Source organism: Neovison vison, chromosome 3 (genome assembly GCF_020171115.1).
Source record: "Neovison vison isolate M4711 chromosome 3, ASM_NN_V1, whole genome shotgun sequence".
NCBI classification, from domain to species: Eukaryota; Metazoa; Chordata; class Mammalia; order Carnivora; family Mustelidae; genus Neogale; species Neogale vison.
In genome coordinates this window covers 197,893,450-197,904,589 of record NC_058093.1, presented here as the reverse complement: position 1 = coordinate 197,904,589, position 11,140 = coordinate 197,893,450, and the positions used below count along the sequence as shown (strand labels likewise).

Here is an 11,140-nt window from a genome sequence, read left to right as displayed (position 1 = left end):
AGGAAGAGCAACAATTTCTAAAAGCAGAGATCTAGTTTCTAGTTCCACCAGGCTTCATCTGAGGGCCTTGCACAAATCACTGAATCCCTCCTAAATTTGTTTCCCACATCCAATAAACCAGGCAGCTGAGTTAAAATAACTCAACTTTTCTTCCAAATGAAAAAAAAATACTTAAGATATTAACAATGAATCATCAAAAGAAACCACACAAGGAAAACTAATATTGGGTTCCTACTCACTATCCTCAAGTTTACAGATGTACAAAGCTATAGACATCTATAACAGGCATAGTAACTCAGAAAACAGACATGTCTCATTTCAAATATGAATAGAAAGTTGACATTTAACAAATGTGAATTAATCATTAATATGAAACACAAAATACTGTTTTTAAAAAGAATTGTTTATTTACTGAACTTGGGGCAGATTAGATACACAACCAATTTTAAATGTACATCTTTTAATTCAATTTTGAAGTGTTTTCACACACACCCAAAAAAAAAAAAAAAAAAAAATTGGCATTGCAACTGTTGTCTTAAGGTAAAATACAGTCACCTTAAACTGTTGCAAGTATTTTCACCAAAGGTTGAAAAATTGTTTATCCTGAACATGAAAACCTGTAACAAATTTAAATTAATTATACAAAACTCGTTACTTGTAGCTTTCCCCTTGCAAAGATCCGGAAAAAATGTACAAGTAACTAATATACATCAGTCACAACATAATCCTGGATCACCCCCATACCGCGACCAGATGCTCCTTTAATTTTAAACCCATCATCAGAGACCAAAAAAAAAAGTCATTTCACTTTATACAAAACAAAATCCACATGTGCCAATAAAGACCCAAAAAACAAAAACAAAATCCTAGTACTGACAGTGATGTCCAGTACCCTAATTAAACAGTGGCAAAAATGCCACTGATCAAAAATAAAATAGTGGCTGTATATCATTGCAATGAAATCCAAGAGGCTTTAACCCTTTGGCATCAGAAATCCCGATGTTTCCAATTATATGAACGCACACTTCCTACATGCCAAGAGCAGAGAAAGTGGATGTGCCAGCACAGAAAGAAAAGAGCTACCATTGCCTGCAACATCCAGAGAACCGGCTTTAGTAGAGACTGCTTGCAAAGTTAGGCAGAAACCAAAAAATGGTTATTAGCTGCTTGTGTCATCAATTTAATTGGATGTGATTGAGTCCTAAGGTTTAAAACACAAATTTAGGGGGGAAAAGTGGTTAAGTCTAATCTTTAAAGCAAAAACAAGATAGACAAGTATCAAAGTACCAACCTGGCCACACTCCAGTCAGAGCTCTGCCAGTAGGCTGGGTAGGAAATGTCAAGATTCAGACAGTTGTTTCTCATAAGGATTCAACAAAAAGAATCTTTAATGACTTGAACTGCAGGATAAGAGATCCAAAGAATGTAGTCATTTAAGTGAAGTACTATTCATTAAGTACTTTTCTGAACTGCACTTCATGAAAACATATGGAAAGAAGATATAATCAGGACTATATGCCTGTGTTTCATTTATAGTGTTGGGGAGTTCTGACAGACCTGGATGATGGAGGCAGAATTCAAATAAGAAATTATGCCAATCGAGTGTCAAATTTTCACTCTAACTTTCCTAAAAAGGTGTTTTCCCCCAATATCTATTAATCACAAAGAAACATAAGCTGTGAATGTACAGTTTCAAAAATAAAAATGTAGAAACTAATGACATCATTATCACCAAGATGTTTGGTAAACAGTGAATTATGATTTTGAGATCATCAGGAAAAGGCTTTTTAAACAACCCTCCGGACTTCAAAAAATCTCTTCAGGTAGTAGATCTGTCCCAATGTCATGGCAACTAGAACAAGAGCTTCAAAGAAGGACCAAAGGACCACTCTGCTGTTTGTGTTGTCGTTGACTGTGAGGACAGACAAAAAGACAAAATTTAACCAAAAAAAAAAAAAAAAAGGCATAAGCATCATGAGTCATCCTAGTCTTTACTCTAAGAGTATTTTCACACCATTCACAGTATCCTAAATACTTTTTGTCTTTTGTCCCCAAGCAACTCAACAAACTCAGCAGCAGAAAACTTTAGCTTTAAATGGGACCTTAACGATTCACCGGATATGGTCAAGTCTGCTCTGCTTGTGTATGGAGAGCAGAGAGGAAAAGTGACTGGCCCAAGTGACTTCAACCTCTAGGGTTAAAACCCAATATGACCTCCTTTCTCCTTCACATTAAAATATTCCTACATTATAATCTTTTTTGCTGAATCAGAAAACAGACTTAAAAAAAAATACAGATTATTTCAAGATCACACAGTTACCCTAAAGCACTACCTACCTAGTGAAAATGTGTCAATCTAAGTGGCTTCTTCCTTAAACATGTATTCAACAAATACTGAGCACCTACTATATAACTGACAGCTGTACAAGCTGAAGGTTTCTCAGTTTCATGAACCAATACTGGCAATTACGACAAACTGGAACCAGTCCATGATCTATCCCACTCTTAAGCTAAGGGTCTGATCCTTAAAACAAGAGCCAAGACCACTCTTTATTAATTTATGCTGCTCAATCTATGTCACATTCTTTCAAATTTCTGATCAAATCTACAGCCTTTACTTTTTAAAATTACTAGGCAGTTTCTGACTTTTCTACAAATGGCCAATTTTAAAAACAATTATAAATCAGCAATATAGTAATAATACTAATCAGATGAATAAGTGAGTGCCATATTTTTAGATAAATATCATTTGTAGAACATTAACTAGATTATAATGGCTACTAGATTAATAATCACTCAAAAAGAAGTGAAAAGCAATTAGCCCCCCAAAAATAAAACTTACAGTTAACAAAAAATGGGGCTTTTTTCCCAGAATAAGAAGAGATACATGCCCAAGTATATTACTAATTAGAACCCTCAAAAACACCAAAGCTGAAGTTTTTAGTACTAATTCCATGGCATGAAGTTTACTTCTGCTGAAAACTTAGTAACCAATATCTAGCATTAACTGTGAAGGACTAGCACTTAAGACTTGTGTCCGGAGAGGGGAATGGCCGAGTAAATACTTCAAAATATTAAGCCGTCATGTAAAAAGAAGTATTTCTCTCTCTCTTCACTTTACCTGGAAAAGTGTGTGTATAAGACAATGTCCTCACGCTATTCACACATTAGCCACATCTAAAAGTAACAAAGTATAGTACAACACTGGAGATAAAGGAAGAAAAAAAGTGTCATTATGTTCAACTCTAAGGGGTAAGTGCTGTAGGAAGATATACAAAAAACATTGTGAGAACTATCTGATTTGCAAAAATAAAGAGAAAGCCTAAAACTCTATTTGTGAAACAAATACAGAGCATCTCCACTCAAATTAAATGCAAAAGAATAAGGCTGGATGCCCCCACAGACCAGAAGACAGGTCTTTCTCCGAATACTGTGTTCCCAAGAACCTCCTATACCTTTAAAGCCATCTGGTCTGAACTGGTTAAAATGAAAAGCAGAAGCTTTCAGCCTTCAGACTCTGCTCAGTGCCCTTCTCACCCCAGAATGGGCTGGGCTCCAGTGGAGAGCAAGGTAATTAACAGAAGGGTTTCCGCTGGGTGAGGGAGAGGAGGTGTCGATCCCAGAGGGTAAACAGAGTACCAGTGGAGGCAACGAGGAGAAAGAACCATAGCGGAAGAGGCGGGAGCACATGAATACAAGCGGTGGTCCCCCTCACGCCCCACTCCCCTCCCAGAAAGTGAGGACAGGGGCTCTTACTTCTCCAGTCTGTTGTGTTTACTCATTACTCTCCCACCGAAAGGCTAGGTGCGTGCTCTAGGTCCTAAAGGTTCGTTTCCATCCGTGGCAAGAAATGTAAGAGAGTAGGGAGAACACGAACCACATCTTGAAGAGGTTCAGCCTGTGCCTCTCTCTGAAGTTCACTCTTCTCTCGCTCTACCCCAAACTCGGAACAAAGACTCCTGACTTCAACCACTTTGCACTCGAGGACGAGCTTGCTCCCATGAGATCTAGCACCAAGAACTATTTGGAGGATGAAAAACACTGAACCACAGGTGCGGACCTGGATCTAAAATATGGTATCTTGTCCGGGTGTCAATACGGTACCTCTCAATTTTACGTGCAAAGGTGTAATACGGCTGTATCTTGGGCCAGATGGGCTTTTGCAACCTAACATGGGATTCTAGTCATCACTGTTTCCACAGATAAACACATTCCATGTTCCCAGTTTACAAACCCAGGAACCCAAGCTGAGCTTCACCTGGTGACTGCTTGGACTCATGTTTTCATGCTATTTTAATTAGCCTAAACCTTCCACTTTAGGAAAAAAATCTAAGATTTCAGCATATAATATTATATTGGCACAGAAATGTCGACTATGTGATTAAAAACCAACCACTTTCTATTTTTCCTTTCTGCTTTGGGGAAACTATTAGTTTTACTCCTCAGCAGACCAGAGATTTTTCTTAAAACTCCTAAAACCTCATATTAAATCTTAACAGCATTTTTCAGTTTAGAATGAATATCCCAATAAAAAACCAGTCTGGTACAAAGCTCTACAAATACGTACGCAAAAAATATTTCTGCATAGTTGCATTTTCAAGTCAATGCTTTACTATGATCATATTTATAAAATACCCAAATGAGGAAAATTCCAGTAAGCTGTTGGGTAACACGACTTCAGGACTTTCTGGCCACCAGACACCGTTGTGAAGTTCCAGCGTTAACTTACTTGCTCTGTGTATTCTCTCCCGAACTTCCATGTACTCCTGTTCATGCTTTACAGCTGTCATCGCCACTGCCAGCTCATTAATCATTTCTTCTAGCTTGTTCTGGTGAGCTACGGAAAATTATAAAAACAGATTAGCACACATTTGGCCATCTCCTTTTGAAAAAATATGCATAAGGCAATATTCCTCAAAATACTCCTCAGAGAAGGCATACTCTGTTTAGAAGCTGTTTCGAAATGGCTCAGACGTCATTTTGGACTACTGATGACAATAAATTCTCAAAGCATTTTTTTAAATGTCCGTTCCCAGAACAGAAAGCTCTTTCAGGGTGGGAAACATACTATATAATGCTTACTAACAAAAGGAAAACAATTCACCCTAAGAAATTTCCTCCAATGAATTACTGCTAAGTTCACTATATTAACTAACTGGAAAAGAAAAAAAAAAAACTGAGGAGGGGAAAAAAAAGAACACAACTATAGAACAAAATTCCTAATAATAACTCTATAAATAATAGTATTTAACTAAAATCAAAACCTATGCTTTAGAGGCGCCTGGGTGGCTCAGTGGGTTGAGGCCTCTGCTTTCAGCTCAGGTCATGATCCCAGGGTCCTGGGATCGAGCCCCGCAACAGGCTCTCTGCTCCGAGGAGAGCCTGCTTCCTCCTCTCTCTCTGCCTGCCTCTCTTGCCTACTTGTAATCTCTGCTTGTCAAATAAGTAAATAAAATCTTAAAAAAAAAAAAAAACCTATGCTTTAAAATCATGTAACTCTAATTAATGTTAATATAAATGCAGCCTCAAAACAGACTTTTAATCTCAATGAAGCTAACCAGACAAAAACCCAAGACATTCTTGAAAAAATCCACAACAAAATTCAAACATTCCTCTATGGAAATCACACCAATAACTTCACTACAGTGGGGAATGGCAGGCATCATAAGTGAAAAGACAAGCTCTCAGTTGCACAAGGTTTAAAATCACGTATTCTTTTTTGCCAAAAATGAACACAAGGCAGACTAAGGGTTCTGAAGGGTAAGTGTAGGCTTCTAGACAGGGCTATGTTATGACAGCGAACACGGAGTTAGGAAAAAAATATCTACCAACAGGGAAGATTCCCAACAGAGGACCCCTACCCATGTTAAGGTAGTTAGGTATAATCTCAAATCTCAAATCATCCCTCACAAGCTTCATTTGGGAAACCCCAAGCACGACATGAAACCTGGGAGCAGGGTTTCTCAGGAACAGCGTTGTTGACATTTTCGACCAGGTAATTCTTCGTTGTGGGGGGACAGCCAGTACATTTTAGGATCTTCCACCCGGCCATGAGAATAAAAAATGTCTCCTGACAGGGACACCTAGATGGATTAGTCAGTAGAGAATGAAGCTCTTGATCTCAAGGTCATGAGTTCAAGCCCCACAATGGGCATGGAGCCTACTTAAAAAAAAAAAGTCTCCAGATATTGTCAGATATCCTCTTGGGGGCAAACACTGTCCTCACTTGAGGACCATTGCTTTAGAACAGGGTTTGATTTCAGAGCTTCCATTCACTGACATTAGCAAACAAAAGCAAGAATTTTAGATATTAAAGGTTTAAGAATAACTCAAGAGTCACATTCATCAGCCAACATTTTCTAACTATTTAGAAAGGACTAATTTCCAGAAAATAAACAAGTACAAACCCCTTGAAAACTCCGAATTCTCCTTAAGTTAGCCAAGTCCTACACTGTAAATGGCCCCAAAAAACAAACACAGGAATTACTTAGTAGGACTCTCTAAATTCTACAGATTTCAAACCTAACAAATACTTCTTTATGATGTAAATACTCTATTAACTGCTTAACATTTAGGACAAATATCAATACTAGGAAATGTGTTGAACTGCAGGATTTCCACAAATCCTGACATACACTGTACAACCCCTGCCTTCTGCCCACCGTCCCAATCCAAATGTGCTGGTTCTTGGTAAACAATTTAACTAGAAGACTCGACTCAGGGTGTACTACTGGTCAGAGAGAAACAAAAATTAACTGAATTATAAATATGGTTGAAGGAGCTTCTGTCACCATCTCCAGACATCGCTTCTAGAACTGCATTTCACATCCTAACAAGTTCCAAGTTTCAAAACTTCGATAACGGTAAAAAGCCACCAAAATACTTTGTACAAAGTGAACACTATTTGCTATTAGCTACGTTCAAGACTTTTATCCCTCCGATTACAGTTGAATCTTTCCACCCTCAGCATTCATTTTAAAGAAACAAAGTATGATGTTACTAAGAAGCCAATCATTGTATTTCTAGGGCCATTAATTTAAAATGACCTAACTATACTTCCCATCAACCAAATAAAAACAACTGCTCTAAAACTCTAGTTAGTTGTAGGGGTCTTTTTTTAATTAAGAGAAAAAACACTCTCATGCTAACAAACCGAGGTTAGAAAAGAAAGCAAAGCAGAAATTAGCAGCAAAGAAAAATATGCAAGACAGGATGCTGTCAAAAAGCAATCCACCTACCATCCCAGGTATCTCCACCACCTAAAGAAAAGTGTAATATATAAACATACAAAAATAAAACAACTAGGTTTAATCCAACTACTCATGTATAAATGAGCAAACGATGACGTATATACCAGGATTAGCAAATCAACACAACAAACCACCTAAAACACACATAACCTACATGCTTACAAAAGCACAGACTGACTACGAAAAGTTGCCAGAAGAGGCAATTCTAAAGAACCAAAATAAATACAAATTCCCAGAAACTTGTTTTTGTTAATTTGGAGTCCTGGAGAAATAAAATGTATCACAAAAGTTTTTGGTTTTAAACATAGTCAATGAACTTAGAATAAGAAATCAAAAAATATAAATACTCCATTCAAGATGAGCAACAATGTACAGAACATTAATTCCTGAAACGGGATATAAATCTGAATGTTCATCTCACCTTCTGTTTCCATGTCTTGTCCTTTGGGAGCCTCCCCGATATCAATGGTGAACATCACTATCTTTGGAGTCATGGTAGACATCCTATTGCTAAAACAAAACTTGTACGTTCCATCCATGTGAGCAGCAAATGTGTATTTCCCACTGGACTCTCGGTCTCCTTTATAAATTCCTTTATTATCGGGCCCTGTAATCTGGAGGCAGGAAAGAAATACACATCACAGAAGATTTTAAACCGTGCAGTTCGCAGGTACTATTGGCCGTAGAATATTTGCTAAGAAAATGCAGTTGTCACTTAATGACAGTAACCTCTTTGGCTGTAGTTCTCCTGCTTACGAAACAAGGCTGCACAAGATGACGAACTCTCCAGGACCTGCTGTGCTTCCTCTGTCCCACTTAAACACAAACCCCTCAGAAGCAGAAACAGTACCTTACACCTGTCTCCAACTGGCCTTCTATCACCAACACACATGCATGCTATTAATATCAAAACATAAAAAAAGGGGGCGCCCGGGTGGCTCAGTGGGTTAAAGCCTCTGCTTTTGACTCAGGTCATGATCTCAGGGTGCTGGGATAGAGCCCCACATCGGGCTCTCTGCTCGGCGGGGAGCCTGCTTTCCCTCCTCCTCTGCCCCTAAATAAATAAAATCTTTAAAAAAATAAAATAAAACTAAGAAATCTGAGCAAGTTACACCTTTGGGTTTTCCTAACTGATTGCTGCAAACCAGTGAAGGAATCTGAGATGCCAAATGGCTTAAGAAGAAAGACCAGACTGGAAACTAAGAGACCCGGGTTCTCAGCCATCTGCTAAAAATCAGCTGTTAGGCCCTGGTTAACTAACTTAGTTCCTCTTACAAAGCCTGTCACCTGCAGAACTTGGGAAACTGGAAGAGCTGATCTCTGAAGTCTTAACTAATTTTAGCAGTCCCTCCTTCCAGTATCCCCTTATCTTTGGGTTTCACCTGGACTGTGTAATTGGTGCCCAACACCGCTATCCACTGTCAAAAGGAAAACCCCTGAACTCAACTAATCATGTTAACAGTGAATTTAAGTATTAGTTACTTACTAAGAAAGCAAAATAAAAGCAATTCACTCTTTCGGCTTAAAAATAAAAAGATAAGAGATGGAAATTTAGGGACTGCAGCTTTCTTTGAACAATGTCCTGATTTCTCCAGATACTTCATCTGCAATCATTATCCCTAAACTGAATGACCCTAGTCCACCTTTTTCCTAGTCAGAGATGGCTCCAGGAGGTATCTGGAGGTTTGCATAAAAATAGGTTACACGCGGGGCCCCTGGGTAGCTCAGGTCCTGATTCCAGGGTCCTGGGATTGAGCCCTGCATGGGGCTCTCTGCTCAGCAGGGAGCCTGCTTCCTCCTCTCTCTCTCTGCCTGCTTGTGATCTTTGTCAAATAAATAAATAAAATCGTTTTTTCTTTTTTTAAATAGGTTACACGCTCAGGCTCGCTCTTTGAAAAATAAAGAACAGCACAACACAAATGCCCGTCTAGCCTTCAACAGCTTTCGCTTTACTTTTTCTAAAGTTCTCACGTCAGGCCCCAACATTAATCCGTCACGCGACGAAATGCAGCTGCAGACCCAATACTGACCTACCCTCAACCAACCTCAACAGAGGTGGTGCCTTCTGCACCACCAGAGCTTCTGCGCCCCGAGCTGACACGCGGCGCCTGGCCGACAAAGCTCGGAGACAGGGTCCACGGGGAGCCCGCCGTTCAAGCCAAGAACCCAAGGCGGCTAAGCAACGGCTCCGTATCCGACCCGGTACCGGGGTATGGAACCCGGGTGGACCGCGGGGGAAAAGGCCGTTAGGGGGTCGCCCAGGCGGGGGCCAGGCGGGGGCCAGACGGCGGCCCGGGCCCCTCCCAGCACTCGGACAGCGGCCTCCACGCCCCGCGCCCCCGCAGGCCCCGCGCGCGCCCCAGCGCCGCCAACCCCGCACGGCCCCGCGACCCCGTCTGGGCCCCGGGCAGCGTGCCCGCACCTCCACGTCGATGTCCAGGAAGCCGCCCTCGGCCACCTCGAAGATGAGGCCCATCTTGGTGCCCGAGGTGACCCGCTCGAAGAAGCACTCCTCGGCATGCGCGTCGATGCTGACGAAGTAACCCGAGGCCGTGGCCAGAAGAGCGGCCAAGAGCACCAGCAGCTCAGCGAGCGTCACCATGGTGGGGCTGGGGCCGAAGCCAGGACCAGGACCACGGCCTCCAAAGCCGCCGCCGCCGCCACCGCTGCCTCCTCAGCCGCCGCCGTCTCAGCTCCGCCCCTTCCGGCTGCGCCACCCGAGGGGGCTGATGCGGGCGCCGTGGATTGGCGGGCTCCGGCAGCTGCCACGTAACGGACGCACGGCGGCCGCCGAGGGACATGGCGGCTCCGCCCAACCTGAGCCTCGACGGTGGCTCTGAAGGGCCAAACGTCGTTCTCCCCACCTCCCTCCCCTTTCCCGGGCAACCTGAATTTCACCTGGACCAGAGGAGAAAGCGGCGGTATCGAAAAACCTCCCGCGCCCAATGCAACTCCCTAAGACTGTGCAAAGAGGTGGTGAAAGATCTGGAGGCAGCAATAGGACTAAGAAGAAGGAGAGGCGCGCCTGGGTGGCTCAGTCATTTAGGTGTGGGACTCCTGATTTCCGCTCAGGTCGCGATCTTAGGGTCCTTAGTTCGGGAGCGCCGGATGGGGCACCACGCTCAGCAGGGAGTCTGCTTGAGATTTTCTTTCTCTGTTTCCCCAGCTCGTTGTCGCGCTCTCAGATAAATTAAAACAAACAAACAAACAAAAACTCTTAAAAAAAAAAGGCAGAAAAGGAAACAGGGGTCTCACCCCAAGAGCGTTGAGATTTTCGCTAACAAACTCCAAACTTGTCTCCACTTTTTCAGTTTTCGACCAGTTTGATCCAATTCAGATGCTTGTTAACCCTCCAGAAGTCCTCGGGATCATTACCAGCTAATTGTTTTGTTGTAGTTGTTGTTGTTTTAAAGATTTTTTAAAAACTATTTATTTATTTGTGAGAGAGAAGGAGACGGAGAGAGAGAAAAAGACTCACTACTGAGCAGTGAGCCCGATGCGGGACTCGATCCTACAACCCTGAGATTATGACCTGAACCGAAGGCAGCCACTCAACCAACTGAGCCACCCACGTGCCCCTTAAGGTTTTATTTTTTAAACAAACTCTACCTACCCAAGGTGGGGCTGGAACTCATAACTGCGAGATCAAGTGTCCCAGGCTCCATGGACTTAGCCAGCCAGGCGCCCCACTTCTGGTATTAAAACAAAAAGACCCACCTACCAGCTTGCTGGCACATCCCACTTAAGGGAAGAAATTATATCCTCTGATTCAAAGAAGCCTCCTACCCTTCCAGGAAAAACCCTCCAGTCAACTTCCATGCCAGCCCCTTCCATCCTAACCCCGGAAATCCTGACCATGAGTCCTAGTGGCAGAAGTTGCCTTCAGACCA

At 42.0% G+C, this 11,140-nt stretch overlaps 2 protein-coding genes across 2 annotated transcripts in view; one reads left to right on the top strand and one right to left on the bottom strand.

Annotated features, from left to right (window-relative positions):
* Window positions 1-382: 382 nt before the first annotated feature.
* TMED2 (transmembrane p24 trafficking protein 2) lies at window positions 383-9,928 on the bottom strand. The gene is made up of 4 exons (XM_044243502.1): window positions 9,673-9,928; window positions 7,672-7,864; window positions 4,730-4,837; window positions 383-1,912 (listed from the first exon to the last, which is right to left on the bottom strand). The coding sequence occupies exons 1-4, from the start codon at window positions 9,850-9,852 to the stop codon at window positions 1,788-1,790; spliced, it is 606 nt and encodes a 201-aa protein (XP_044099437.1). The 5' UTR covers window positions 9,853-9,928; the 3' UTR covers window positions 383-1,787.
* Window positions 9,851-11,140, top strand: part of LOC122903608 (translation initiation factor IF-2-like) — a 19,139-nt gene continuing 17,849 nt past the window's right edge. The window contains exon 1 of the mRNA XM_044244402.1: window positions 9,851-10,019. Coding sequence (XP_044100337.1) covers window positions 9,851-10,019 — 169 coding nt within the window. The remainder of the gene's footprint in view (window positions 10,020-11,140) is intronic.

Bases quoted from the DNA above. Each gene is read 5' to 3' on its own strand.
- TMED2 (XM_044243502.1), bottom strand. From the start codon at position 9,852: ATGGTGACGCTCGCTGAGCTGCTGGTGCTCTTGGCCGCTCTTCTGGCC. The intron at 4,838-7,671 runs GTGAGATGAACA...AATTTTCCGTAG, and splicing joins ACAAGACATGGAAACAGAAG to CTCACCAGAACAAGCTAGAA. The intron at 1,913-4,729 runs GTAAGTTAACGC...CTGTCCTCACAG, and splicing joins GGAGAGAATACACAGAGCAA to TCAACGACAACACAAACAGC.